The 26,855-nt window shown below is 66.7% G+C and overlaps 1 protein-coding gene and 1 long non-coding RNA gene across 4 annotated transcripts; both read right to left on the bottom strand.

Annotated features, from left to right (window-relative positions):
* Nucleotides 1-672: 672 nt before the first annotated feature.
* On the bottom strand, nt 673-16,569 carry SLC6A19 (solute carrier family 6 member 19). Of its 2 annotated transcripts, XR_006817737.1 has the most exons (13): nt 16,267-16,569; nt 10,898-11,038; nt 10,264-10,401; nt 8,826-9,007; nt 8,432-8,542; nt 8,204-8,316; nt 6,608-6,736; nt 6,375-6,531; nt 4,590-4,794; nt 4,312-4,471; nt 2,715-2,877; nt 2,279-2,547; nt 673-2,209 (listed from the first exon to the last, which is right to left on the bottom strand). XR_006817737.1 is itself a non-coding variant. In XM_046000087.1 (12 exons), exons 1-12 carry the CDS (start codon nt 16,466-16,468, stop codon nt 2,344-2,346), a joined length of 1,905 nt encoding a protein of 634 aa, XP_045856043.1. In that variant the 5' UTR covers nt 16,469-16,569; the 3' UTR covers nt 673-2,343. The 2 variants fall into 2 exon arrangements, 1 of the variants encoding a protein (XP_045856043.1); XM_046000087.1 differs by having other exon boundaries at nt 673-2,547.
* Nucleotides 16,570-22,098: 5,529 nt separating this feature from the next.
* Nucleotides 22,099-26,486, bottom strand: LOC123938587. Of its 2 annotated transcripts, none has more exons than XR_006817743.1 (3): nt 25,952-26,486; nt 23,339-24,932; nt 22,099-23,061 (listed from the first exon to the last, which is right to left on the bottom strand). It is a non-coding gene; the product is annotated as an uncharacterized LOC123938587 (long non-coding RNA). The 2 variants fall into 2 exon arrangements; XR_006817744.1 differs by lacking the exon at nt 25,952-26,486 and adding an exon at nt 25,096-25,787.
* Nucleotides 26,487-26,855: the final 369 nt, after the last annotated feature.

Genomic DNA, 26,855 nt, shown 5'->3' on the forward strand with positions numbered 1-26,855 from the left:
TGGGGCTCCCGATGGGGCCAGGGCAAGGGCAGGGGCGGCAGGGGCTTCTCCTCTTGTCGCCAGCAGCCACAGGTGCCCTCGGGCGGTGGTGGGACAGCAAGGCATCCGTGGCCGCAGGGGCTCAGCCAGGCGGGGACACATCCAGATCGTCCCCTCCGCATGGGGTCCTCCTGCGGTGGGATGGCCTGTGACGGGCCGACGCAGTGGACTCAGCCTGGGCCTCCCATGGGGTCTCCTGGACCCGTGGAGCCCCAGTGGATGTCTGCAGGACAGCCTGGGGCCCGGATGTGAAATTCCCCTCCCGGGACGCTGGTCTCACATGGCCCGAACACGTGGGTCACAGAGGTGTGGGCCCTGGGGGATGCACGTCCACTGACTCTTGGGTGGGAGGGAATGGGAGAAAGGGAAGGGAGGCGCGGGGAGGGCAGGAGTACAGCCCCCAAGCCAGTGGACCTGACCTCACTGGGGCACCACGGCCCTGAGCCCACGGCCCACCCTCCTCCTGCCTCCGCAGAGCCACACGCCACGCCCAGGGCCCCGTGGACGCAGCAGTTTTGTGTCATGACTTCTCCAGAGAAACGACCCCCCAGAACCACGGTCCTGTGCTCCCCTGAGTGACTGGGCCCGCTGTGTGCTCAGCCCCCTGTATTTACCCAAATCTTGGGCTGAGACTATGAAATAATGATTTATTTAGACAGGTGCACGTTATGCCCACAAATCCCGCATTTCCAACAACTTGCAAATACACCAGGTCTGCGAAACGAGGTGCTCTTCGGGGGACAGAATGCCTGGATGGGCGCCCCGGGCCATGCCTGCCCGTCTCCTCCCCACGCGCCCTGGGCCGGTGGTGTATCTGTGGGGGGGAGGGCTGCTCGCTGTTCTCTCAGTTGGGGGGGCTTTGAGAGGTGGGTGGAGGCTGGAGTGTGGTGGGATGGGGGGCCCTGCACAGCGGGCCGTTAGCCCCCCAGGATTCTGCAGGCGGCCAGGCGACCAGCAGCGTAAGGACTGGAGATGCCGGTGTTTGGAGGTTCACGGCGGGGCTGCAGGGCTGAACTCTGTGTCACCAGGGAGCGGGAGGCAGGGGGACAGGGACAGGACCCTGGGGCATCCGAGTAGGGCCCTGGACAAGGCTTGGGGATCCGTCCTCCACCCAGGTCCTCCCCCCACCACCGCCAGCGGATGATCAGAAAACCCAGCTATGCAAACTTGGAGATTTTTCCATGGAGAGTGGAGTTGAGCTCATTAACGCGGCCACCCTATGCGCCCAGTGCCTTTGGCTGAGACAGGCTGTCGGATCCCAGAGAACAACCCTTCCCAGGATGGGGAGGGGAGAGCCGGCACCAGGTGAAGCTGGTGGGAGGGACGCCGAGTACGTGGGCTTCCCGGTCCCTGCCGAGTTCCGGACACGTGGATGGTCCTCGACCTTGGTGGCTATGGCCGAGTTACCCTATAACTTGCCTTTTCCAACACCTAGCTAAAAATTCATGCAGGGAATATGCCCTCTTACGAAAACTCAAAGGGTGGTTTCTGCCTTCACTTAGGCCAAGTTGAGTTTCGTCGACTGCTCACCTATCTGCGGCAGCCAGGAGCAATGATTAATGCAGTCGGCTATCTCGGAGCCCGCATCCTGCCAAGGCCGGCGGGCGGGCGGCCAGGCCTCCGAGGGACTCCGAAGAGTCTTCCGGAGCTCCCAGCTAGGAGCTCGAGAATGGCCATTCTCATCGCGGGGGACCAGTGCCCCGACCTTGCTGTGAGCTCCTGGGTCGAGGGTGGATGGGACTGGAGCTGAGCGGCCGAGGGAGCATCCCGCCCCCGTCTCCCGCCGGCCCTCTCGGCAGCGCGGCCTCCCCACGGCGCCCCAGCCGGGACTCTCCCTCGGCGCAGACGTGGCGGGACCCGCCCCAGCACCTGCCCCACCACACCCGTGACAAAGGCAGGCGCGAGGGCCCTGGGGTTGCGCAGCAGGCGTGTGCGTGTGTGTGCGCCCGACACGTTTATACAACACACACGTACCACAGTCACGCACACAGCGCATGTACGCACACGCCCAAGTCCTCAAACACGTGCACACACACTTAGACATGACCACACACACGCATCACACACGCTTCCCTACAGCCCCCACGCAGTCCGACATGTCACTCTCACACGAGCACACGAGCTTCTGCACACGCACACGCACACACACTTGTGCGCACCCACGCGTGTGACCCTACCGTACACTCACGCGCTCACACGTGCACACACGTGCACACCCACTCATGCACACATGTGCGTGCCCTCTCACGTGTGTGGCCTGGATCCTCCCCAACACCAACGGCCGCACACGCTGGGCTGGGCCACTCAGGACTTCAGGTCCCCGTTGATGGAGACCGTGGACTGCCCGCTGACCAGACCCTGGCGGTCCCCTGGCCTCTGGCAGCGGTCCCGGAGCAGCTTGTAGATGGCAAAGCCAGGGATGACCAGGCAGGGCACCCCAGCCACGATGACGACCACAGCGTACACCCAGCCCGGATATGTGACCTTCTGGGATTTGGGAAATTCCTCCTGGGGAGAGAGCGGCAGTGAGCAGCCCGCAGGGTCTCCTTCAGGGCAGCTGCCCCTGCCCCTGGGTCAGTTCCTGGCCCTTGTGGGGGAGGGGAGCTACGCCCCCAGGCTCCCCACCCGACAGGAGCCAGACCGCCCCTGCGCCCGCCGGCAGCCCCAGGGCTCACATAGGCAGGGTCCCAGACGCTATAGGTCAGCTCCTCGTTGACCTTGACCACGAAGAAGAACAGGAAGATGACCAGCATGAGCAGCGGGCTGACCACTCTCCACGTGACTTGCCAGAAGATGTTGGGCTTGTGGCCAATCATGAACTCGATGTCCCTGTTAAACCTGGACACAAGGCGGGAAGGAAGCCATCACTGGGTTTCTCCACAGGCCAGTGACCCCATCGAGGCAGAGGGTGTCTGGCCGTCCAACCCTGACGGGCGTCGCCATCCTCAATGCCCCAGCCTGTGAACCCGCCGCACAGACTGTGCAGAGCTGCGGCCCGCGCATCTAGGCCGGAGGGCAGCCCGGCCGGCCGCCCCATCCCAGCCTCCCACCAGGGCTGTGGCCCTGACCCTGCACAGCCCCACTGTCTCCCGCCCGTCCGGGCCAGACTCTCTTCTGCACCAGAGTCCACTGTCTCTAGATGTCGGCATGGAGCACACAGAACGGGCCACGCGCTGTCCAGGGCCGCAGAGAGTCCGAGGGACACGGCTGTCCCGGCCACGTCCCCAGGTGGGACCCAGCAGGAGTCTCCCGTGCGCAGGGCTGTCCTCCCTACGGCGTGCTGAACAGTGTTCTGCCAGCATCTGGCTTCCAACTGTTCTCGGACGGTCGCAGACGGCCGTGCCCTCACGCAGGCGGTCACAGGTCTGCGTCACAGCCTGCGGCAGGCACAGCCGCCTTCCTCCGCGGTGTCTGGTGGCGTCGTGGCAGGCCCCACCACACTCCCTGGCTCCCAGGTGGGCTCGGGCGTGTGTGGAAATCCGCACTCGCACAGGGAGCTCTCGTGGGTGCCGAGGAGGCCCTCCCACGGCTTGTACGTGCTTTACAGTAACAGACGCGGGCAGGTGGTCTCTGAGGCCCTGGGGAGCCCATCTCCCCGTGAGAGCCCAGGTGCCAAGTTCTGGGCCTGTGGTCCTCTCTGATCAGGGCCTGATGTCCTGAGTGTCTGGCCACATAGACTTCAGACGAGCCCTGCTCACCCACCTTTCTTCTCTCTGTCTAGAAAGGCCTGGAGCACCCCACGATCGAGCTCCCTCCTCTTGACCTGGTGGCCTCCTTGGGGACCCACGGGGCAGCCTGGATCTTTGCGGTGGGAGCCCTTGTTGCCCACACCTGGCCCTCATGTCTGCTGCCCATACCCCAGCCGCGGGGCTGCTCTGCCCACGCGGCCCGTCTGTGCCCGGGTCTCAGGCCGCCTGCTCGGGACGTGGTCGTGCTTCACCTTCAACTGACGGTTCAGTGACGACCTTTCCTACCCTGCAGCGCAGGCCACAGGGGTCTCTGCTTCCCTCCGTGGTAGTGCTTTGCTCTCTGTCCACCCCCAGGATGCCGGTGAGCGCCCGTCTGCCGGGTCTGGAAGCGTCTGGAAGCTGGAGGGCGCACTGAGCCGATCGCTTGGGCGCGTCCATGGCCCGTCCCCTCTGCCCTCAGCCACTCGGGCGTCAGGCCCGTGCACGCTCGGCCTCGAGTCACGGCGGGGCTGTCCCGCCCCACCCCAAATGCTGACCCACTTACCCCCGTAGGGAACCGCCTGCCACCTCAGCCTCCCCGTACCTGTCCACACCGTACACATACACGACGGCGAACATCTCACAGAAGGCGATGACGAGCAGCGGGATGGAGCCCGCGTAGCCGTCCAGCAGGGACAGCCAGTACTGGCCGGAGTTCAGCGTGAAGACGAAGGCCAGCAGGTACGTCCCCAGGCAGATGAGGCCTGCGGGGCAGAGAACGTGCCGCTGCGGATGGAGCCCCATGGTCCTGGCCGCTGCGGATGGAGCCCATGGTCCTGGCCGCGCCCTGGGAGCCATCCTTGCCGCCCCGGCCCCACGTACCTGTGAGCAGCTCCTTGGGCCACTTCTTCGGGATGACCCTGAGGTCCTGCAGGGGCACGACCACGCCCTCCATGTTCCCGAACATGGACGACAGGCCCAGGCAGAACAGCATGACGAAGAACAGCACGGACCACAGCGGGGACAGGGGCATCTTGGTGATGGCCTCCGTGAAGACGATGAAGGCCAGCCCGGTGCCCTCCACGCCCTGCAGGGGTGGGGCGGTGTCACTGAGGCACGAGGCCCCGCAGGGCCCCTCCCGGGCCCCTTCTCTCCCTCAGCACCGCAGCCCCGAGCCCTGCTGAGCGAGCGGAGGGCTGAGCTGAGCCATTCGGAGAAACAACCAGAACCTGTCCTTTAGGCCCCGCTGTATTTTTAAAGCTGAGCTAGTCTGACGACCTGGAAAGGGCTGCCCTGCTCAGCGGCCGTCAGGGCCCCGGGCTGCCCAGACAGACCCGCGGCCACTGCAGAGACCATCTGCTCGCTGAGACGCACGCTGTACAGCTGGGCTCAGGGCGCAGGGTGACGTCCACGAGGCCTGAGCCGGTGCCCAGAGCAGACGTCCCGGACCTGCGGCCGGTGGGCCCGGCTGAGCGGCCGTGGGCATGGCGTGGGCTCCGACGCCGGGCAGGGGCAGAAGCCCTAGGCGGGTCAGCGAGACCCTGCTGCGGCCCCTCCCCCGGGTGTGTCCGGCCGGGTCGAGGGCCTGAGTGAGGCGCCCCGGGCCCGGCGCTCCCTGCAGGGCTGCCCCTGTCCTCACGACTCGCTCCCAAGTCAGGGCTCTCAAAGCGACTTCACAGCATTTGCGAGTCAGAGGACATGGCTGCTGCCTTCCGCGCACGGATCCTCCCCGGGGCCGAGCGGGGAGTTTAGCAGGAGAGGGTAGTGGCCAGCACCCGTGCGTCGCGCCGGGGAGCAGCTCGCACCCCCGTGGGTGAAGGAGGAGCGAGAGCCCAGGCAGCCCCGGGACACAAACTCTCCATTCTCTCTGCAGAACTTCTTGAGAAGGCAAAACCGGGGCAGAAGCACTGGCCGGATCCTGGGCAGGGTGCGGGGTGGCGGGGTTGGGACTCAGCGCCCCGGGCAGGCTCGGCGCACAGCCCCGAGCACTGACCCCTCCTTCGGCTTCTGGAGAAGGAGTTCGGAGACTCTGGTGCCTCGGACCGTGCCACCCCTTGTCTGGCGTGTGTCGGGGACAGACCCGGTGAGGGGACCCTCCAGTCGCCCCCCTGCTCTGCTGCCTGCGCTCACTCTCCGCACACCTCGCTCCTGTGGAGCCCGTCACCCCGCCCATTGGACTCCGTGCCAGGCCCTGAGCATGTGTGACATGTCCCCAGATAGTGCATAGGGCCAAAGTAGAAAATTGCAAAACTTAAGTCTGTAAATATTGGCCCATAAATCCTGACCACGTTCCAGCTTCGCTGCTCATGGAGCCTGGCATTTAGAGCCGTCCGTGCCTCAGAGGACGGCTTGCAGAGGACAGCTCTGCCCTGGGACAGCGGACGGTGTCAGCCAGCCCGGAGTCCACCGTGCCAGTGAGTAAAGCGAGGCTAGAGCTCGGTTTGCACAGGTCTGGCGCGTTTGTAGGAGGAATCCCAGTACTCGTGGACGTGGGGGTGTTGGCATGTTTGACCCTGGGCACCGCGGGGGGCCAGGCCGCCGGGGCCCCAGGGCCCTGCCTCGGCCTCAGGTCTGGGGCACAGGCTCTGTGGTGCCCGGGACTCCGGGCCCGTCAGATCTCAGCTCACAGGGGGAAGCGTGGCCCCGGAGCACCCCCCAGGGCCCGACCTCTGAGAGGAAGCTGTTCATGTCGCAGGTCTGGAAGCTCAGCCTCGCGAAGGCCTCGGGGTCCGAGCTGTTGCACCAGAGCTTCATCTCCTCGAAGTTCTCCTGCGTCACGTTGCCCTCGGGCAGGTCGAACCCGTTCACGAGCGTCAGGATGTTCCTGGGAAGACAGGGGCTGGCTGCAGCCGGCGGCTCCCCGGAGACCACGAGCGAGCTCTGGGACGGGGCACACGTACGAGCTGAAGCAGTCGTCGAAGCGCTCCGTGGCGCGGAAGCCGATGATGGAGTAGACCACGGTGGCCGCGTACACGGACGTGAAGCCGTTGATGACCGACACGATCACAGCGTCCATCTCGCAATTGTTGCTGCGTGAGAATGGCGTCCGGTCAAGCCCACGGGGATGCCCGCCCGGCCCAAGTCAGCACCCAGCCGGCACAGGCATGGGGCGCCCCGTGAGGAGGGTGCAGCCACGGGGGACACAGCCCACCCCGCTCTTCCCTTCCCGCCGTGTCCCCAGGCCCTCGCCACGCTGGCCCTGGAGACCTGCCCCGGGTGGTGGGACCTCGAGGAGACGGGCTGGGCCATGCCCCCACACCCGGACACCTGAAGCCCTCCTCCCCACCCCACCCCCCCGCCCCAGGGCTTCGAGAACACAGCCCCAACCCCCCAGCCCCACCCGCCAGGGCCCACACCCTTCCGGGTGCTTCTGGCCGCCAGCGCCAGTCAGACGACAAGCCCTGGCGAGGGCGAGCAGGGGTCGGGCGCTGCTGCGTGGCCGGGGGGATGTGAAAGGGGGTGCGCTCTGTGGAAAACACCCCCTCGAGCCCTCAACTCCAGAGCAGCCGCGCCCTGGGCGCCCCACGGGCAGCGAAGGCACGTCGGCCCCGAGCTCGGACGCAAATGTTCGCCGTCGCCAAAAGGGGGAAACCGCGTGTCCATCGTGGGAGGGCGGAGGGCAAGCAGTGTGACGCGTCCGCCCGGGTGTCCTCGGTTGTGAAGGGCGGGATGTCTGACACAGGCTGCAGCAGGGGCAGCCGCCAAGGACATCGTGCTCAGGGACAGAAGCCAGACTCAGAGGAGGCTCCCGGCGTCCTTGCGGTGAGAGGCCAGGAACAGGCGAGTCTGCCCAGAGAGGGAGCGGGCGGGGGGCAGGGGTGCAGGTCTTCCTCTGGGCGAGGGCACGCTCTGGGGCTGGTGCCGGGGCTGGCACAGCCGGGAATGTGACCGCAGCCGCCGCTGTGAGCCCTGAGTGGGCAATGGCCCGGGGTGAGAAGCACCTGCCGTCAGGGCCGTCCCCTGGCTGCCCTGTTCCACCGACACCACAGCCAGCGGGTGAGCCTCCTGGCCCCATGCCCGTCCTGTCTACTCCCGAGGCTTGTCTGTCTCTCGGCTGGACCATGGGTCCCGGCAGGATGGTCCTGGTGCACCAGGTAGGGCACGGGGAGGTGCCCCATAATGCTTGTGGAGGCGAAGGGCCCTCGCAGTTTGCGCCCATTCCACGAGGGTGTCAGGCCGCGGTGGGCGGCAGGGGCCGGCGCTCCCGGGGTCCTGGGTGCCGAGGCACGATGGGGAGTGTGGGGGGGTGAACACCAGCGCTCACGATCGCTGGGGCAAAGGCACCCGAGGGGGCCGGGCCGGAAACGCGTCTCCCTGGGGGTGCCTTGCTCCTGGAAGCCCTCCTGAGGCCGCAGCACACCTCTTTGCACCCAGTGGTCACAGCCCGACGGGGACCCGGGGTCAGCGGGGCCACGCTTACGCCTTCCTCCGCTCACCCGCCCTGGGAGTGGGGAGGCCGAGGCAAAGGGGGGGCAGGCAGAGCCCCCGACACTCACTGCACAGAGTTGTAGCTGGAGAAGGAGATGAGGCCCCCAAAGGCCAACGAGAAGGAGTAGAAGACCTGAGCGCCCGCGTCCAGCCAGGTGACCGGGTTGGCCAGCTCTGTGACCTGCAGCCGGACAGAGACCCTCAGCCGCGCTTGGAAGGTCTGGGCCGGGGACGCAGGGCTCCCGGAGGGGACAGCTGGTGCACGGCCCGGTGGTGGCCGCCCTCGGGAGACTCACATTGGGCGTGAAGAGGAACACGATGCCTTGTGTGGCTCCCTTCAGCGTCAGGCCGCGGATGAGGAAGATGGTCAGGACGACGTAGGGCAGTGTAGAGGTGACGTACACGGCCTGCGGACCGGGCAGGTGTGGGCCAAGGGGCTGGCGGAGCCGAGCGGGCTCCGGAGGAGAAGAGGCGACAGCACGGGACCCCCGGCCCGCCCCTCCCCGCGTGCCCGGCCCCCAGGCCGCCCGCCCCTCCCTGCCTCCTCCGGCCGTCCGGCTCCCCGGTCAGAGCTCTTGCGGCCACTCGCCCGCGGCCCTTTGAGCGCGTTCTTGAGCGTGGGGGCAGCAGAGGCCCCTCCTGACAGGGGGCACGCGGGCCCTCGCAGCGGCTGGGCGTCTCCCCCAGCACCTTCCCGGTGGTCTCGATCCCGCGGATGGTGCAGACGTAGAGGATGCTCCAGGCACAGGTCAGGCAGAGCAGGACCCACCACTGGATGGAGCCGGAGTCGCTGATAGAGGTGGAGATGTTGAGGGTCTCCCGGTACCAGAAATAGTCCACGGAGGAGCTGTGGGCACACTCGTCCACGTAGCCTGGGGCGGGCGTCCCCACCAGTCAGAGCGGGTCAGGGAGCGCGAGCCACCGCGGAGGACAGCGAGCCCAGCCCCGAGCTGTGCTTCGGGACAGTGACAGTAGGGACGACGCACACACACCTCCGTGCACGCCTGCACATGCACACAACACACGCAGACCCGTGCGCACACCTGTGCGTCCACACAACACGTGATCCCGCATGCACACTCATGCGCACCCACACGCCTGTGCACACGAGGCCTCCGCCACCTGCCTTCCCCCTCTTGCCCCTGCTGCAGGCACGTAAAAGACCCCCAGGCTGAGCTGGGAGTCGGCCCTTGGCCAGGTGCTCTGCCGCGCACGGGTCACAGGTCTCTAGGGTTCCCTGGCTGAGGCCCGCCCCGGGCAACGGTGTTCAACCTCACACGGTCTCACCCCTTTGGGTTCCAGGGTCCTGGGTGCCCCTCCAGGCCAGCCTGACACCCTGAGAAGAGGGCAGCCATCTAGTCCTGCAGGGCCCCCGCCCCCTCCCCAGAGACAAGTACCGTGTCCTGAACGGTCCCCGAGAGCAGCAAGGGAGGCCATGGGGTGGGCCCTGTCCTTCCTCGACCCCGAGGGGCCCATCTTGCCGGCCCAACCCCAGCACATCTGGAGGGATCTGTGCAGCGAACCACACTGGCCACATCTGCTTGTCGGACCCACGCTCCCAACGCAGGCTGTCCACGTCCCGATGGGCGTGTGTGCCCATAGCCCAGCCCCGTGCCCTCATGTGTCCCCGTGCCCTCACGGCCACAGCCCAGGGCCCCCTCCTCCTTCCCTGAGGGCCCTCACCCCAGAAGGAGCAGATGGTGAGGGGAAAGTGCTCTGCAGAAAGAGCCTCCGGGGACCGGGTGGGAAAGGCCAGTGGGGAGCAGGATACTGCCCTGTGGATGTTGGGGAGCCCCTCTCTGGGGCAACCTGGAACCCCACATCCGCTGCCTGCATGGCGAGGCCGGGTGGGCAGGTCTCCCCGTTTCCTCTGTAACAGCAGAGCCACGCCACCCCTCCCGAGAGGGACCAGCCTTTTTAGGGGCTTTTCTCCCGCGATGTGACTCCGTTCAATGCCCTGTTGCCTTAAATGGGCTCCAGTTTTGCAGGACCTGAGCTACGGCAGCTTCGGAGCTTAGAGATCCCAGGGCGGCTCTCGGTGGGCCGAGGCCGCGTGTCCCAGGGTGCAGCTCCCCCCACAGCCGGTACCGGGTCCCCAGCCCCCCCGCCGGCCCCGCCCAGGTCCCACCTGTCCGGTTGGCGTTCAGCGGGCACTCGCTCCAGGGCAGTGGGTCCTGGAAGGAGTTGAAGAAGTACCACATGACCCAGGCGATGATGGTGTTGTAGTAGTAACCCACCATGAAGGACACGAACATGGACGCGATGCCTGCGGGACCAGACCGTCGCTGCTCAGGAGTGGGGGGCCTTGCGGGGACGAGGGGTCAGGGCTGGGCGGAGAGGTCGGCGCTGGGGGGGTGGGGCCGGCGCAGGGGGGAGGGGTCAATGTCAGGGTCGGGGGTCAGCGCTGGGGGAAGGGGTCAGTACTAGGAAGGAACTCAGTGGTCAGCGCCCCTCCCGGTCAGTCTGGCCATTGCGGAGCCCTGATCTGGGCGGGGAGGAGGGGCTCTACACTCCCTGCATGTCTCTACCCTCCCATGCCCTGGACACCTGGGACTCAGGATGGCCTCAGCTGCCTGGCTGGTCAGGAGTGATGGGGCCTGGATCTGTGGCCCACGGTCCCCTCAGATCCCAAGGATGGGTTTGCACAGGCCTGGGCGTGGAGCCCGGGACCCCTCCTATCCCTGAAACTAGGCAGAGAGAGTAGAGAAGGGAGGGGGGTGCCCCTGCGAACCCCGGCTCTGGGCAGGGCCCCGGACACGCACCGACGCCCTTCAGGGCTGGGTGGATGGAGCTCCAGACGCCCACACTCCCCTTCCGCAGCCTCTGGCCGATGGCGAACTCCAGGTGCAGCAGGGGGATGCCCTCCAGGACCAGCAGGATGAGGAACGGGATCATGAAGGCGCCTGCGTGGGGAGGGGGCAGTGATGGGGGCGGGCAGCACGTCGGGGGGCCCCTCTGGGAACGTGGCGTTCGTCGACAGCGCCTCAGATGGCGGCACAAACCCGGGCCTGGGACCTCACGGCCACGGGCACCATTTCCCACAGAGCTGCCTGCCACCGCCGCCCCGTGGTAGCGTCTGTCCGCGGCACACGGCAGCCCCTGGGAGTGCACGCCGGTGTCGCTGGGCTACACGGAGCGGGGGAGGCACAACAGGCTCTTCTGGGCGGCGGGGAAGGGTCAGAGGAGACAGGTCGCTCGAGCCCAGGGCTCTGAGGCTGACCCGGAGGTCGCGCACCAGGGGGGGTCATTCTGAGCCTCGGGAGGCCAGCCTGGACGGGCGCGAGCACCGGCCTCACTGCCCTCGTGGAGTCACCAGGACCCCCGGCATCGCCCAAAACCCCCAGCTTTGGTGCCGGAGAGCAGGTCGAGGAGGGAAATTGTTAAGGCGACCACTGGGCTCTCCAGGCTGCCAGGAAGCCCAGGAGGCTTTCTGGGCGCAGCCACGGCAGGTGACAGTGCTGAGCGTGACCCAGCCATGGTGAGGGCAGCCGTGGTCCCCGCCGGCCTGGACGCGGCCCAGGAGCTCTGCGGGGGAGATCGGACACTTCCTGCTTCAGGACCGACGGTGGGCTTTGGGTCCCCGCCTGGTAGTCACAGGCGCTGGACTCCCTAGACCCTCGTGGACCGAGACTCCTGAGCTGGGCTGTTTTCTCACCAGGATGGCTCTTGGCCTGCGCTGACCGGGGCCGGCTGTGACCTGCTGAGGGACGGTACGGGCCCCTGCCCTGCCCGGGGTCCCGCTCCCCAGCAGCCTCAGGCCACTCTGCTCCCACCCCTGCTCCCCCCGTCCTTTCTCCCCATATCCTCCAGCCCGGCCCGAAGCCGCACCGCCCCTGCTCCTGTCCCAACGCGTTCGCTCTGCTTCTTCTCCCGAAACCTGCCAACCCCTTCACCCCGACCCCCTCCTCGCAGCCTGGTCAGGGCGGGGCTCAGGCCCTGACCTAGAGGTCCCGGGGGAGGCAGGCGGGGGCACTGTGTGCCCACACGTGTGAGCCTGAGGGCGTGAGTGTCCATGTGAGCACGTGGGCAGGTGGGAGGGTGTGTGGGTGGGTGGGTGTGTCCACACGTGTGCGTGTGTCTGTGTGAGCGGGACAGAGCCACGGCCCTCTCCCCTCCTCTCCTCCGCACATGTCCTCTATCCTTCTGTCTGTGGGCTCCTCGTGCTGGGAGGGCCAGGCCTCCTGCCGTGGGTGGTCGGCCTACACACAGGACTGCCCCAGTGGCCTTACTCCCTAGCCGGGGCTCCAGGGCCAGGCTCCCTCAGAAGCTGGGGCCACGTCAGAGGCTGGGGTCCAAGCTCCAGGAACTCAGGGGTGTGGGCTTGACAATGACAAAAAAGCAAATCCAAGGACAGGTACCAGGAGAGGAAGAGTCCCCAGCCAGATGCCCCCTGGGTCTGGGGGCACAGCCCGGGCCACTCAGCGCCCAGCAGGACCTGCTCGCTGGGTCCCCGTGTCAGTGAGGGTCTAGTTACAAAAGGAAAAGACTTGCCTCTCCAATGTCTCCTTAGGGGCTTGATCTGAAGCCCTTCGAGCGAAAGTACCAAGAAAACAGTCCGCAGTAGCACAAGTCGCAAATGTCCTTCAATCCCATCCCCGTGTCTCGTGATGCTGCTCTCCCCACGTCTCCCCGCCCCTCCATCGCCAGCAGGAAACTCCTGTTCACACTTGGAAACCTCACGGGAGACCCTTATCCAGGAGACTCTGCCGCTGCTGTGCGCCGGGCACCCTCCCACACAGGGGCTCCTCCGGGCCCACAGACCGCGGATCCCCATGCGTCAGGCTCGGCTTCCAGTAGGCACGGCCCGTGGAGGGAGGCAGTGGGACGATGGGGTGCACGCGTCCAAGCCACCCCCCAGCGGGAGCCCTCTGTATCCCCTGGGACCCGCCCCCGGGCGCCCCCAGCACAGGGACCTCAGCTCCTTGCTCGTCCCCAGGACAAGCATGCTGTCCAGCGACACCTGGTTCCAGAGAAGCCCCAGGAACGCTTGGCGTTCCTTTCAGAACCAGCGCCGTGGGGAAAGGCGGGGGAGCAGGGAGGACGAGGCGGGAGAGCAGCCAGCAGGCACAGTGGCGCCCGGATGTGGTTCCAAAGGTCCTGGGAGACGGGCCTCCTGGTGCTGCCCGGCGCCGGCTTGGTGGGTAGACAGGTGGAGGCGGGCGGGGCACGGGGGCGGCCGGTGCCCACAGAAGACGTACCTGCTGGCACAGGACCCCGGCGGGGAGACGGGGCAAGGGGGCTGTGAGCAGGTCTGCCAGAAACGAGCCCTGTGAGCCCCTGGCCAGGCGCAGGGTCACGGCCGGCAGACATGTGCGGGACTGCAGAGGCGCCCAGGCGGCTGGAGGGATGGTCGCAAACCCTCGACAGGCCGCTAGTTCGGCGGGACAGACTTGTCTTTTCCCGATCACCTGCAGTGGCCCAGGAAACGTGGCATCCTTGCAGATGGGCTGAGCGGCAGGAGTGCGGGGGGCACCGGCCGCCTCCCCCAGGGGCCCACGGACCAGCACGTCTCCTCCCTCGAGCGTCTCCCACTGGGTCCCTGAAGGCAGCTGAGGATGGCCTCTCGCCCCCCCCCGCAGGGCCTTCCCGGCCTTTCCGCCTCCTGCCCGCAGCTCTGCGCAGACCGCGCCAGTCACAGAGCCGCAGGCGGGACAGCCGTCTTGTGCGGGGATGACGCCGCAGCCATGAGCTCCTCACGCCCTGGGTCCGGGCGCCTCCTGGCCTCTGTTCCAGCTGACTGTCTTCTCTGGGGGGTCCCAGTCAGTACCGAGAGTGCCCCAGGGCGCGGCCCCGCTCAGAGACCGCCACGGGGAGGGCCGGCACCAGAGAAGGCAGCCAGGGGTGGCAGCTTGTCCAGGGCCTAGAGATCGTGACCCTGGGATGGGAGCCACCTTGGGTCACACACTCCTGGGCCCTCCTCCCCTGGGGCCTGCACCCTGCAGCTCACCACCAGGCCCTTCTAGGCCCAGAAGGCTCTGCCCAAAGGGGCCTTGCCACCCCTTCCCAGTCCCCCGGGCCCGCCGAGCCCCGGTGCACCCCTGGTCGGCGGGGGAGGCTGTGAGGTGACCACAGACAGAGCTTGGGGGCGGAGGCTGGGCTCCCGCACCCATGAGCACTGCTCCCGCAGCCAGGATGGGGCTGGGGGCCAGAGATGGAAACGCAAGTGGCCTCCAGCCAAGGGCCTCCTGGCCAGGGTGGTCGGTGACTTAAGGCTGCAGGGTACAGCCCAGGCCCGGCCCTCCGGAGCTCACCGGCTGCGAGGGCTGTGGGGGCGCAGGCAGGGCCCGGGAGGGCCGGCGCGGCTCCCCCTGGCCAAGGCCTGGAAGGACCGTGCTCTTTGAGTTCAAGGCCTGGAAGGACCATGCTCTTTGAGTCTCCTGAAGCGCAGCCCAGCCCGAGATGTGTGTGGGGAGGGGAGCCCGTGCCCAGGGCGGGGAGTTCAGGGGGAGGGGCCGAGAGGCCAACAGATACCAGCTCTGCAGTTCTCTGGTCCAAACGTCGCCTTCCGACACCCCTGACCCCCCGCCTGGGCCACACGCAAGAGTCCCTCCCTGTCCGAGCTTTCCTGACACCGCCCAGCGCCCACCTCATCCCGCTCCCTCCTGGTCCCCGTCCGGGAGCCGGGACCCCGCGCCTCGGTCAGGGTGGGGCTGGACACGGCTCCCGTGGGCTGGTTCAGCGACAGTCTGACCAGTCCCGGGGTCTGGGAGCAGGGTCCACGCTGCCCCCTTGGGATCAGAGCCAGTGTGTGGAGGCACCCGAAAGCCCCCATTCCCCAGGGCGACTTCTCTGCGGGGCCCCACAGCCTCCGGGGTTTGGCAGGCGTTCCTCCGGCGGCTCCTGGGTGCCACCTGCCCTGGTATTGGGGACGAGCATCTGGCCTCCGCCCGCAGAGCCGGCCTATCCCTGTGGCCCCGGGGCCCCACACGGCACCGGGACGGCCCCTTTCCCCGGGGGTCTGCTCTGTGCTGAGCTCCTGGGGAACGGAGCAGGGCAGCTGGGGCGGGGAGACCCTAGGGCGGTCCCCGGGGGCAGGTGACCCGGAAGTCCCGGAAGGAAGCGGCGCCGACATTGGGGACTCTGCTCCTGGAGACCCTCCTCTCACCCCCCTGCCCCCCCGCGCCACGGTCCCCGCTTCCCAGCAGCACAGGAGGGTCCAGGGAAAGACAAGTCCTGGGAACTCGGGCTGCTGGGCTTGACCCGGAACCACTGCTGCTTTTCCTGAGGAAACTTCTGAAGCGCAGGCGAGAGCCTGTAGGTCCTTCAGAGTCAGAAGGGAAACTCCCCCCGCTGACCCCGTCCCCGGAGCGCCTGCACCCCCAGAGCAGCCGCCCGCTGGCTCGCAGAGCCGCACCCCTCTGCCTTCTCCCCTCTCGGGGCTGGGGGCCAAGGCAGACAGGAGCCACGGACACATGGGGGCCCATCCCAGAGCCCACAGGCACTGGGAGGGTGGGCGAGGGGACAAGGCCATGAGGACACTGACCCAGCACCGCTGGGGGACCCGCAGGTGGGGGAGGGGCAAGCTCCACCTGTGGAAGGAGACCCCTGGGCTCCAGGCATGGCCCCCAGAGGCCTCCGGAGGGGCAGGAAGGGTCGAGGCCGGGGTGCCCTGTGCGGGTCCCCAGCTCCAGCCCAGCTCCTTCCTCTGTCCCTCCAGGAATGTGGCCCCCAGCTCTGGCCTTAGGACATGCATAAAGCACAGGGAGCGCTGAGATGGGGCCCCACGGTGGACACGAAGGCAGCTGGGCTCATTGCCCCGCCAAGCTTGGGGGAGGGGGCAGGCTCCAGACAGTGGCCGGCTCCTCTCAGACCCCCACATGCAGGTCAGATGTGCTCGAGAACAGGGCAGGGCTCCCCACACTCGAACACTTGGACACGCGGGGTCAGGGCCACGGACATCCCTCACTTCCTGCCGCAAGCTGGGAGCAGAGGGCCCTGGACCACTGGCCACCGAGCCCGGCCCTGCCTGGTCCCCAGCACACGCGCGGAGGCGCGTGGCGCCCCGAGCGAAGGCACAAGTGCGTGGTGTCCTGCCCGCGGCCCCGGGCGTGCTGGCATCCCAGGGGAACGCGGCGCCGCTCATACCCAGGGCCCCGGTCGCCATCCCCGTTCCCCCAGCCCCGTGGCCTACCTCCGCCGTGGCTCTGGCACAGGTACGGGAAACGCCACACGTTGCCGAGGCCCACACAGAAGCCCACGCACGTAAGCATGTACTGGGCCTTGTTGTCCCACTTGGGCCGGGAGCTGGCCTCCTCCGCCTCGATGGTCTCCAGCTGGCCCAGGGAGGGGATCCGGGCCTCCAGGCCCGGGTTGGGCAGCACGAGCCTCACCATGGTGGTCGCCTAGCAGGTCCCTCCCCGCAGAGGCAGGCCGGCAGCCGGAGGGTGAGTGGCCAGTGGCCCAGGGCCCCGGCACTTTATAGGGAACCTTTGGCACCTTGCCCCAGGCGCCTGGCGTCAGCAGATCTGACCGCCCGTCCGCCCAGCTGTTAATGCCTTATCTGCGGAGGCTCTGCGGACCCTCAGAAGCGGCTCGGCGACGGCCAGCCAGCCCCTCCCGCTGTGTAAACGCCCGAGTCTGCCGGCCCCCGCCCCCCAGGGTGCTCCGGGGCCAGACCCACACCCCCAGCTCGATAGCCTGGTGGACTCAGCGGGACGCCGCTCCTCCCCGGCCCTGGGATGCTCTCCTGTGGCCACACCCCCCACCCCGCAGCGGCGGCCCCGAGCGGCCCTGTCTCCCCCACTCTCTGCCAGCAGGCTGACTGCTGGGGCATCCCTGAGCCCCCATCCCAGTCCAGGCCCTGGGGGGGGACCCTGGGCCCTGGGAGCAGCCCACTGCCCTGTTCACACCAAGCTTGGGGCTGCCCAGACCCCTCCTCTCCAAGCTCCAGCATGTGGGGACCCAGAGCTACTGTGGACTCAGGGCCTCTAGGACTCGGGGACCCAGACTGGTCTCCAGGGCTCTCTGGCCCACGGACTTCCCCGAGGCATCACCCGTCCGCCACCCAGCCTCTCCCTGGGGCAGCTGGATTCCCTCCGGTGCCTTGCATGGGGCACCCCCACATGCCCGAGCTGGGTGGCGGGGCCTGCCATGGGAAGTGGGTCTTGGCCCCCAGAACGGTCAGGCAGGGAGACCCACGGAAGCCAGGCGCATGTGCGGACGGCGACGTGGCCTCTACCCGGTGCCCTCGGGGGCAAGGCTGGGGGGCCAGAAGAGAACCCTGCCCAGGGTTTGGTGTCTAAGCAGAGACTGAAGGCAGAGCAGGGACCTTGGGGTGAAGGTTGTGTGCAGGGAAGGCGGGTGCCCCTCCCGACTCAGTTCCCGAAACCCCACTGCAGTCCTGGCCGGCCGCCGGCCGCCGCGCCTCTCGTCTGTGCCCACGCAGTACCCGGCCCGCCCGCAGGACTTTCCCCGGCAACGCCCGTCCCCGGCCTCCCACCAGCTTTCGGGGTCAGCGGTGCACCAAGCTCTCCCTGCCACTGGTCCTTCCCAGGGGGACGGGCTCTGTCACGGTGACTGTCTGCTTGTCAGGCTCCCCGGGGACCTGCGCCACTGGACAATACCGTCCCCAAGGCTGGACACTGTATGACCCCAGCCCGTGAGACTGGTTCACACCGACATCCGAGCGCTGTTCGCGTGAGGACGGTGAGGACGGGCGAGGGCCACTCAGAGACGGATGAGTTCAGGAATCTGACCTTTGCCCCAGGACAGGGGGACCGGGGAAGGGTGGAGGCCAGAAGGGAGGGGTCAGGTCAGAATTTAGGGGCATCTAGTTCCCGAGATGACAATGCAGGCCAGGCGGGCAGAGGCCACCGCAGCGACAGAGACGGAGGGAGAGACGCAGAGACAGAGGGGGAGACACAGAGATGGAGGGAGAGACAGAGACAGAGACAGAGGGAGAGAGAGGAGAGAGGTGTCCCAGGCTGGCCCAGGCCCCGGGGGGAGGGTCGTGGCGGGGCAGGCACCATCTGGAAACAGGGAGGTGTGGCCTGGACCCTGAGGGCAGGTGAAGGGCCGGAGTAAAGGGGCACGACTGCTCCTGGGTGTGTCCAGAGTGAGAGCCCACTCCTCCCCTCCCCCCACAGGAGGCCGAGGCAGGAATCCTGGTGTGGGGGGAGGGTCCCGGCCCCCTGCAGGCCCTTCCCAGGGGCGTCCCTGAGCCTTCCTCCGTGGGGCTCTCTCTGGAAGCCTCCACAGGAATCCAGACACCGACCACCTTCCCTGCAGCAGCCAACCCCCTCCCCAGCCACCGAGCTCCATCGTCCTCCTCCGCAAGCACAGTCATCCCACGCAGCTCCGCGGCTCCTGTCGGGGAGAACGCCCGGAATGCCAGGCGCCTGGGGCTGAGCCTGACCAGACCAGGGTCTCGGCAGTAGGAACAGGGGCTGCTGCGGGCCCCAGGCTCCCTCGGCCCTGGACCTGGGTGGGGGCCCGCAGCAACGCAGTTCCTGCTCACCAGCAGGGACGAGGTCCTGGCGGAGTGCCAACGAGGCTGGGCGCCCGGTGACAGCGCCACAGTCCCTGGGGTGACGCCCATGTTCTGTGTTCCTGGGGGGCAGGTGCAGGCAAGGCTCCCATAGCCCCACTGAGGTGGAGGGCTCTTACCCCCGCTCCCTCCTGAGCCCGCATGTCACCTCCTGCCTGTCTAGGAGCAAAGGCCTCAGTGGCCGGAAGGTCCCACCTGACCTGCCTGGACCCCGACCTTGACCTCCCGACTCCAGCCCGAGGTTCCCCTTGGTCACCCCTGACCACCAGGCCCACATATGTCCCAGGACCTTTGCACGGCGTGCACCTCCCACCCGTCTTCCTGCAGCATCCACCAGGCTGCTCTCCCCAACCTCCTGTCATGGCGTGGACTCCACACGGTGACCCTGGCCCTCCCAGCACCACGGCCGGCTGGCCCGTCACCTGCCCCACCTCTGTGCCCCTCTCTACTTTCCTTCCCGTTTTGTAGCATCATTTCCTTTGAACACACACTTTATTTGTCCTCTAGTTGCTTACGTTCTGTCCTCGCAGTGGAGGGGACATCCGTGGGCAGGACGTCGCTTCCTGCTTACCCACCGTGCCCAAGGCCCCGGGACTCTCAGCATCGACCCAGCGAGGGGTCCCTGCGGCGCCACCCCGAGAGGGGCCTGTCCAGGGAGGCAGCGGGCAGATGCCGGGGCCTCCCCTCCCCGCTCCACCCGCTATGGAAGCTCCCCCCGGACCACGCTCCACAGTCTTGGTGACCGAAGGGCCTAATGGCTCAGGTGGAGAGACTCAAGGAGCATTTGCATTCACTACAGCGGTGACTGGAAACAGTCAGGACTCCCGAGGCCTCCTCCCCACCCCGTCCAGGTCCTGGGGCCCATAGGCCTCCCTCCCAGTGGACGGGGGACGTTGTGGGCAGCAGTAGCCGCCCACCACGGGCACATGTCCTGTGGCCGGCGAGGACCCTGGGACAGAGTCCCCACCGGTGACAGGGATGGCACCCGGCCTCCCCCGCAGCAGGTCAGAGGCCCGTCCCCGCAGCCCCGTCCTCCGTGGCAGCCCCCCCCACCCCGGCCCGCGATCGCCGTAGCAACACTTCCCACCAGAGAGCAGGCGCTCCGGAGCCCAGACTGTGTGCGGCGCCTGCAGAGACGCACCCGTGGCTCCGAGGGTCCGCACGGTTTTCCCACTGACCGGGGCAGCCTGGCCTGCCTGGCACAGAGCGTGCGACAGACGTGAGGCCACGGGTCTCGTCCTCTCCCTCGCTGCTCCGACGAGCACCGTGTAGGAGGCCTGCGCCCACGGAAGGTGCCGTCACCCGCTTCCAGCCGTCGCGGCGGCTTCCGGGCACCTGCGGGCGACTGCGGTTAAGTCAAAAGTTGAGGTGGGATTTCTGCCGTGCGGGGACGGTGCCCCTAACCCCCAGGTTGTGTCAGGGTCACCGGAGTGTGCGTGTGCATACGAGCGACCCCGGCACACCGCTCCCTGCAGGTGAACTGGGCACGACTTTCACCTAATATTATATTTTGAGCATTTTATTAAATTTAAAATTTCAGGGGCACCTGGGGGGCTCAGTCGGTTGAGCCTCCGCCTTCAGCTCAGGTCATGATCTCCCTGGGATCGGGCCGCATCGGGCTCCCTGCTCGGTGAGGCGTCTGCTTCCCCTCTGCAGCTCCCCCGCTGTGCGCTCTCTCTCTCTCTCTCATCCTATCTCAAGTGAATGATTAAAATCTTAAAAAAAAAAAAGGAAAGAAAGTCGTTGTCTGCAACCATCTAGACAACTGCAGGTCTTAAAAAAAATTAAAATTTTAAACTAAATTTGCAATTTATTTCATTTTTTATTACTTTGTATTAAATTTGCCTTTGGACACCACTTTTTCTGTGGAACACACGAGTATCCAGTGCGTTGGGGAGGCGGTAACATTGCAGAAAACTCCCCGATGCGGCTCCTCGCTGCTGTTTTCCTTCTTGTGGTGCATCTGTTACTGTTTTGCAGGTTAATGAACTTCCGGAAAGGGGGCACACAGAACATTCCAGAACCCTCCCCCCCACCCCCCTCTGTCCCTTCCCAGGCGCTCTCCGCCCTGCCCCAGAGAAACCGCACCGCCCGCGGCCTGCAGCCCTTCTCCCGGAGACACGCCCAGTGCCCGGGCTCCATCTGCGTCTCCCTGGTGGTCTGATGCGGAGCTCCAACCCTGCACTATGGGCATCGGCCTCCCTCAAAACACCCTTCAGATGTCCCCTCTATCCGGATGCTGACCCTTCCTGTCAGTCTTCAGGATGCCTCGGAAGCTTCCAGAACACGGGCGTCACAAGTGTCTTGCCACTCGCAGCCACGGGCCTTCCCAGACTGTCCCCGGCATCTGCCACCAACAGCTGCGTCTGCTTCCCGCCCCCGCACTGGCCCCGTCTGCTGCCAGGTCACCAAGACGCCCTCACACCTTATTCTAGAAGCGTCAAACAACGAGGCTGCTCACGGTTCGCATGAGGATGCCGGGCTGTTTGCTCTGAACGCTGCTGTCCCCACTGTCTTCGGGCCACTCTCCCCACGAAGCCGCTCATCCCTCCGCCGCCCACGCTGGTCCATCAGCCGCTTGAGCCCGTAGGGCATGGGCAGGGGTCTGCGTCCCGCGGCCTCACGGCAGGTGTCCCTGCGGTGGGGGCCTCCCCACGCCGCTCCTGAGGCCTGTGCCTTCCCTGCGGGGACCCTGGCACCCCGCCTGCAGTGCCTGGGGACCGAGCTCCCAACCACGGGGCAGCTTCTCACCCACGAAGGGAGAAAATCCGTCCCCAGGGGAAGGGGACTTCGAGGCCTCTCGTGGCTGCGGTGAGAGGCCTGGGCGCTCGCAGGGCTGCGGTGGTCGTGGTCACCCTTTGTGGCTCCTGCGCAGCAGCCCGGCCTCCCCACAGCTTCCACGTCGCGACCTTGAGGCAATTTCTAACCCTTTCGGGGTTGAGTTTTACAGAGAACCTCAGTACAAGGTGACCCCGGAAGTGCGGGTTTCAGTCCGTCTCTCCCGTCCTTTTGCCTTTTACTCTCCTACTCTTCCGCCGTCGTGCAGGTGGGACACCAGTGCCCGTTGCATGGGGACGGAGCTTCCGGTGTGTCCCTGCGGCCCCTGAGGGCGCGCAGACGTCTGTACACACAGCCCCTGCCGTCCCGGGACCGAGGGGCCCTTTCGGTTCCCTGAAACGGCGTCCCCGAGGGACGAATGCCACAGCCCAGGACGCACTCCCTGTCCAGGGAGCGCTCAGCGCGCAGCAGCAAACCCCGGACATCGGTCTCCCCGCGGAACCCCCTCTCCTTTCCCCGCGAGCCAGGCCCCCGCCTTTGGGGTCCTTTGTTGGTCCGGAATAGGTGTCCACTCGCGGAAGTTCTCTTCTGCCTTCCGGAGTTGACTACGGATTCTCCTTCATTCTCTCAGTGTGGTAACTTCACAGCTGGACTTTTAAAAAATATTGTGTTTATTTATTTATTTGACAAATGACACAGGGGGAGAGGGAGAGGGAGGAGCAGGCTTCCCGCCGAGCCGGACACGGAGCTCGATCCCAGGACCCTGGATCACGACCTGAGCCGAAGGCAGACGCTGCACTGACTGAGCCCCAGACTCCCGACAGCTTAATTGTTAAGCATGGAAGGATCCTACGTCCTTGGAGCAACCCCAACGGTCCATCACGCACAATCGTCCAGACCCCTGGATTCGGTTCACACAGACGAACCCGGAGCGTTTCCCTCTCCTCCTTGGCCATGTGAGTCCGTCCGCGGTCCGACTCTGCATCTAGGGCGGATGGTGGTGCCGGAGCGAGGCAGCCGGGTGCGGGTCCCCAGCGCAGACGCGGGCCGCACATGGCTCCGCAGACGTGCCGAGGGTCACCCCCGCCGGCGGGAAGGAGAGCCTGCTCACAGCGCCGTCACCGACAGCGGAAACTCTCACCTCGACGTTCTGCTACTGTCCTAGGGTTGAACGCGTGCAGCCCACATGGGCCAGACGGCTTCCTGCCACCCCCGCGCCGCGGGCTCCGTCCTGCATCTGTGTCCGGGTCTGTCTGTCCAGGTTTTACTTCAACAGGGAACACGTTCCACGGTCAACAGTTTTCACATTGGTCTTCGGAGAGGCTGCCCCACCTTTCAGATCAATGGGGAGCGGCGAGGCCTCCTCACGTGCGGGGCAGGGAGCCAGAGTAAGAAGCCCTGCTCCCGGGTATCCCCCAGGCACAGGACAGCGCCCCAAAGCCCTGGGGGCAACAGGCACAGCCTGGGGATTGGTTATCAGTGACACACCCCCAGGGCTGAAGTCCTGAGGGCAGGCGGACCCGTGAACGGGCCCAGCAGTGAGCAGGTGAGGCACAGGAGGGCGCAGGTGAGGGAGGGCATATCGGGGCAGGCGCTGGGCTGTCCCGTGATCTCCGAAGTCATTAACCTTTGTCTTCAGCGGGGCGGGGGCTGTTTGTTTTCCTGCGGGAGCAGAGTTACTGAGTGTCAGAAGTCACGGGAAGGGACGTTTGATCCCCTGCCCCCGCCCCCACGCCTGCATTCATGGACTTCTGGGCCTCGAGTTAAGCTCTGAGGGCCACCCCCCCCCCACTCGGATATTCTGTGACTCCTCTGCCCCTGTCTTCCCGGGGGGGGAGGGGAGCAGAGCTCTCTGCGGGGACAGGTGGCCACGGGGAGCTGGGGGGGCGGGGAGAGACACTAAGACAGTCTTGGTGCCCAGCTGTCCCGTCCCTCGTACCTGTGCCACTAGCAGGTGACTGGCAGAAGGCTCCATGCTCCAAACGCCACACTCATGGGAGCAGGGACACCCGGCGCCTGCCCCCGCCACAGTGCGGCCCCCCTTGGAGCCGGCCAGCACAGTGACCCTGCCGTCCCTTCCCTGCCCGTTGTTGTGATGGGAGCTGGGTGGGGGGGCAGTGGGCGGGGCACAGAGCTTGGGGGGGGTGGGCCAGGGTCCACCCTGCAGAGACCCTCCCCTTGGTTTAGTCGGAAACAGCGGAGGAGGCCTTGGCTGGAGGTCTGAGGTCTGTCGTCGGGCAACAGGACGCACGTGTGCACTTGGAGAGCTACCGTGATTATGAAAGTGACCTGGCTTTGGAACACAGCTGGAAAAGGCCCAGGAGCTGAGAAAGAGGCATTTTGTTCGGACACCTGCGTGTGCACCCGCGCACTACAGATCCGAGGTGGTTCCCCACTCACAGCGGGGGTCGGCGGCCACCGTCCACGTCGTGTCCGGGCGCGTCCCGTCCCGTCCAACTCGCACGCCCTGGAGAGGGGCCGCACGGGAACCGTCGCCCGTCCTCCTGCCGTCCTGGCGTCGGGCTGGAAGTGTTGATGCTGCCGCAGTCCCCGTCTCTGAACTTGCGGACAGTTTCCTACAAGGAACTTGCTAGATGAGAGGCTACGAGAGCTGCGTTCTGAGAAGATCTTGAAGCAGGAGCAGCTCTTTCGCTAGCCCCTGGCAGGGCCGGCATCGTCTTAACTGCCGCGGGTGTAGCGGGAGCGTCGTATCTCACTGGCGTCGGGTGTGCGTCTGGCTCCTGCCGACCCTCATTTTCTCGGGGACCTTGGTTACTTGAGCGCTTCCGTCACAGGTCGCAGAGCCCCTTTCTCCACGGCGGGGTCTCTGGGCAGTATTCTGAGCCTCAATCCCCTCCCCCCTGTGGGGTCAGATTCTGGGAGGGACCTCTTCGCCCTCTCGGCCCATCACGACGACCCCACAAGGCCTCTGTGGCGGGTTTCCTGAGCTGCGGTTCAACTCGCCAGGCTGGCCTCTCGGGAGACACGCCGCCGCTCGGCGGGAAAGCACCAAGGCTGGAAAGGTGGGACTCCCTGCTGTGACATCGAAGTCCACAGCCCCGCTAGGGCTCAGCTTGACCAGAACAAGGCCCAGAAGGGGGGGAGTCTGGGTCTGAGGACGGCGGGAGACCCAGATGGAGGGGCGGTCCGGCCAGGTGGGAGGACCGCTGGGCGGCAGCGTGGTCGGGCAACAGGGAGCTGCAACACTGTTCCAGGGCCCCAGGGAGGGATGAGACCCTCGGTGAGACCCGGCTAGCCTGGAGCGGCACCTGCCCCCGCAGCTGGGAAATACGGACCTGGAGGCAGCGGGCAGCAGAGACTGGGACCTTGGAGAGGGCAGAGCCCGGGGCTGCCCCGTGTGGCCGCTGGGCCCTGCGCTGGACTCAGGAAGACTGGACACCACCAGCAAAGGCAGGGTCTGCCTGGGACGCCTTCCGTGCGGGGACTGTGGACGCCACGGATGACGGAGCCCAGATCTCAGGGAGGAACTTCTCGGCAGATCTGGGGACTCCCGATGGGCTTTACGTCCTCCTCTGGAATTTTAGATGAGGCTCAGTGAGGACACTCGGTCTCCAAAGCGTGGGATGCTGTGAGGAGAGGGGGGCAGGGATGGCGGCCCCCCCGCACCTGCTGCTCCCTTCACACAGAGCCCCTGCAGGAGGGCGGCAGGGTCAGCCCCCCCCCCGCCCCGTGCACCTGAGGAAACTGAGTCCTGGGGACGTGGAGCCTCCAGGCGGGAAGCAGAGCCAGGACCAAGCTGCCACAAGGCCCTGCTGTCCTGACATGGACGTCCAGCCGCTCCCAAAGGCACCACCTCCTCCGCCCTGAGGGGCTTCAGGGCCCATCGAGGACCCGCGGGGGGGTGGGGTGCTGCTTAGTGACAGGGCCCAGACCCCAGACCAGGGGCTCCAAGCCTTCCCTCAGCAGCCCAAGGAAAGGCAGCACCAGGGGTCCCTGACCTGGGGGGGATCCTCACATCCATCCACCTGCCCCCAGGGCCTTTGGGGATAGCGGCAGCCCCCGTGCTCAGCCCCAGCCTGCGGCCACGAGCCCCTCCCGCTCAGGGCATTCCCGGAAACCGGCTGGATTGTTCTCTGGGATGCACGGGATTAACCATCAACCTGAGAAAACGACGTCTCGGTGGACTGCCAGTACTTTTCCAGCAGGCCCTGGACGCTCGTCCCCACCCAGTGTCCCCGAGGAAAAACCCCAAGGTGCCAAGATAGGAGCCGGGCTGCGGGGGACATCCGGGAATCTCACCTTTGCACCGGTGGCCCTCTGGGGGCCCCCACACAGCCCCCTGCGACATACCGTCCCTCCTCCCGGTTCAGACGTCTCCTCCCCAAACCTGCCCCCTCCCCAGAGCAGGCCGGGGGCCTTGAAGCCTTACACCCTCCCCACCCCCAAAAGCCAGTCCCTCCCACACTCGAGCTGCTCAGTGAGGCCCCGAATCCCTCCTCAGACCCTGAGGAATGAGACCAGGGTCCTAGCCTGGGGTCAGCCAGCCTGACCCTGAGGGGCCCAGCCCGGGGCTGCCCCTGCTCTCTCCCACCTCGGGACCGTAGGTGCCTCCGGACGACACGGGTCCGGGGAGGGCTGCTGGGCCGGAGCCCACATGTCGGTGCGTTTGTGCTGGTGAGCTGAGTGGGGTCTCCGCGCGCCCGAGGCGACCATCCCCCGGCAAGACGGCTGCGCCTGAGCAGGGTCGGCCCTTGGAAGGACATTTGGCTCGAGGCTCCTTGTGGACCTTGGACAGTCCAGGTGGGCCAGTGGTGCAACTGTGCTCTCGGGAACAGAGTTCACGTGTCACCACAGCCATCGTTTGGGAAGTGTCGCTCCAGGGCCCGTCCCGGCAGCTGAGTCCTCGCGCTGTCATCGTGTGGACTGGTGTCCTTGTGGACTTGCTGGTGACACGCTCGTGGGCAGACCTCCCAGGACCTGCGGCACAGCGGCCCGGGGCAGCTGTCCTGTCCAGTGCTGACCGAGCCCCTCCTGACTGCCCCGTCCATGCAGGGGCCCTGTGTGTCCGAGGGGGCTGCCAATACCAACTGTGGGCCCCTCCCGAGCTGGCGGCAGCGGGCAGGGGCGGAGAGGGGTCGGCGAGGAACCCCAGGGCCCCCACACTCAAGGATGACCAAGGGCGTCGCGTTCGGAACACAGGCCGGGGGCGGGGCAGGTCGGGCGAACGGGGCGGGAGCTCGTCACCCTGGGGTGGGAGTCACTCCAGCTGGGAGGCAGTGAGGAGACCCCTCGGAGATGCAGGCTGCAGAGGGTATGGGGGGAGGGGGCAGGGGAAGGCCTGGTCCAGGGAGGGAGCAGTGCGGGTGGGCTTCCGGGGGTGCCCATGAGACCCGAGATGGACAAAGGAGTGGGCCGAGAAGACGTCCCAGTCCCTGAAGATGCCGCGAACCCCCGCAGGGCACACGTGCGGCGGGTGTGGCCCACGGGCTCCCCGT

This window comes from Meles meles, chromosome 3, assembly GCF_922984935.1.
Source record: "Meles meles chromosome 3, mMelMel3.1 paternal haplotype, whole genome shotgun sequence".
Classification (NCBI taxonomy): domain Eukaryota; kingdom Metazoa; phylum Chordata; class Mammalia; order Carnivora; family Mustelidae; genus Meles; species Meles meles.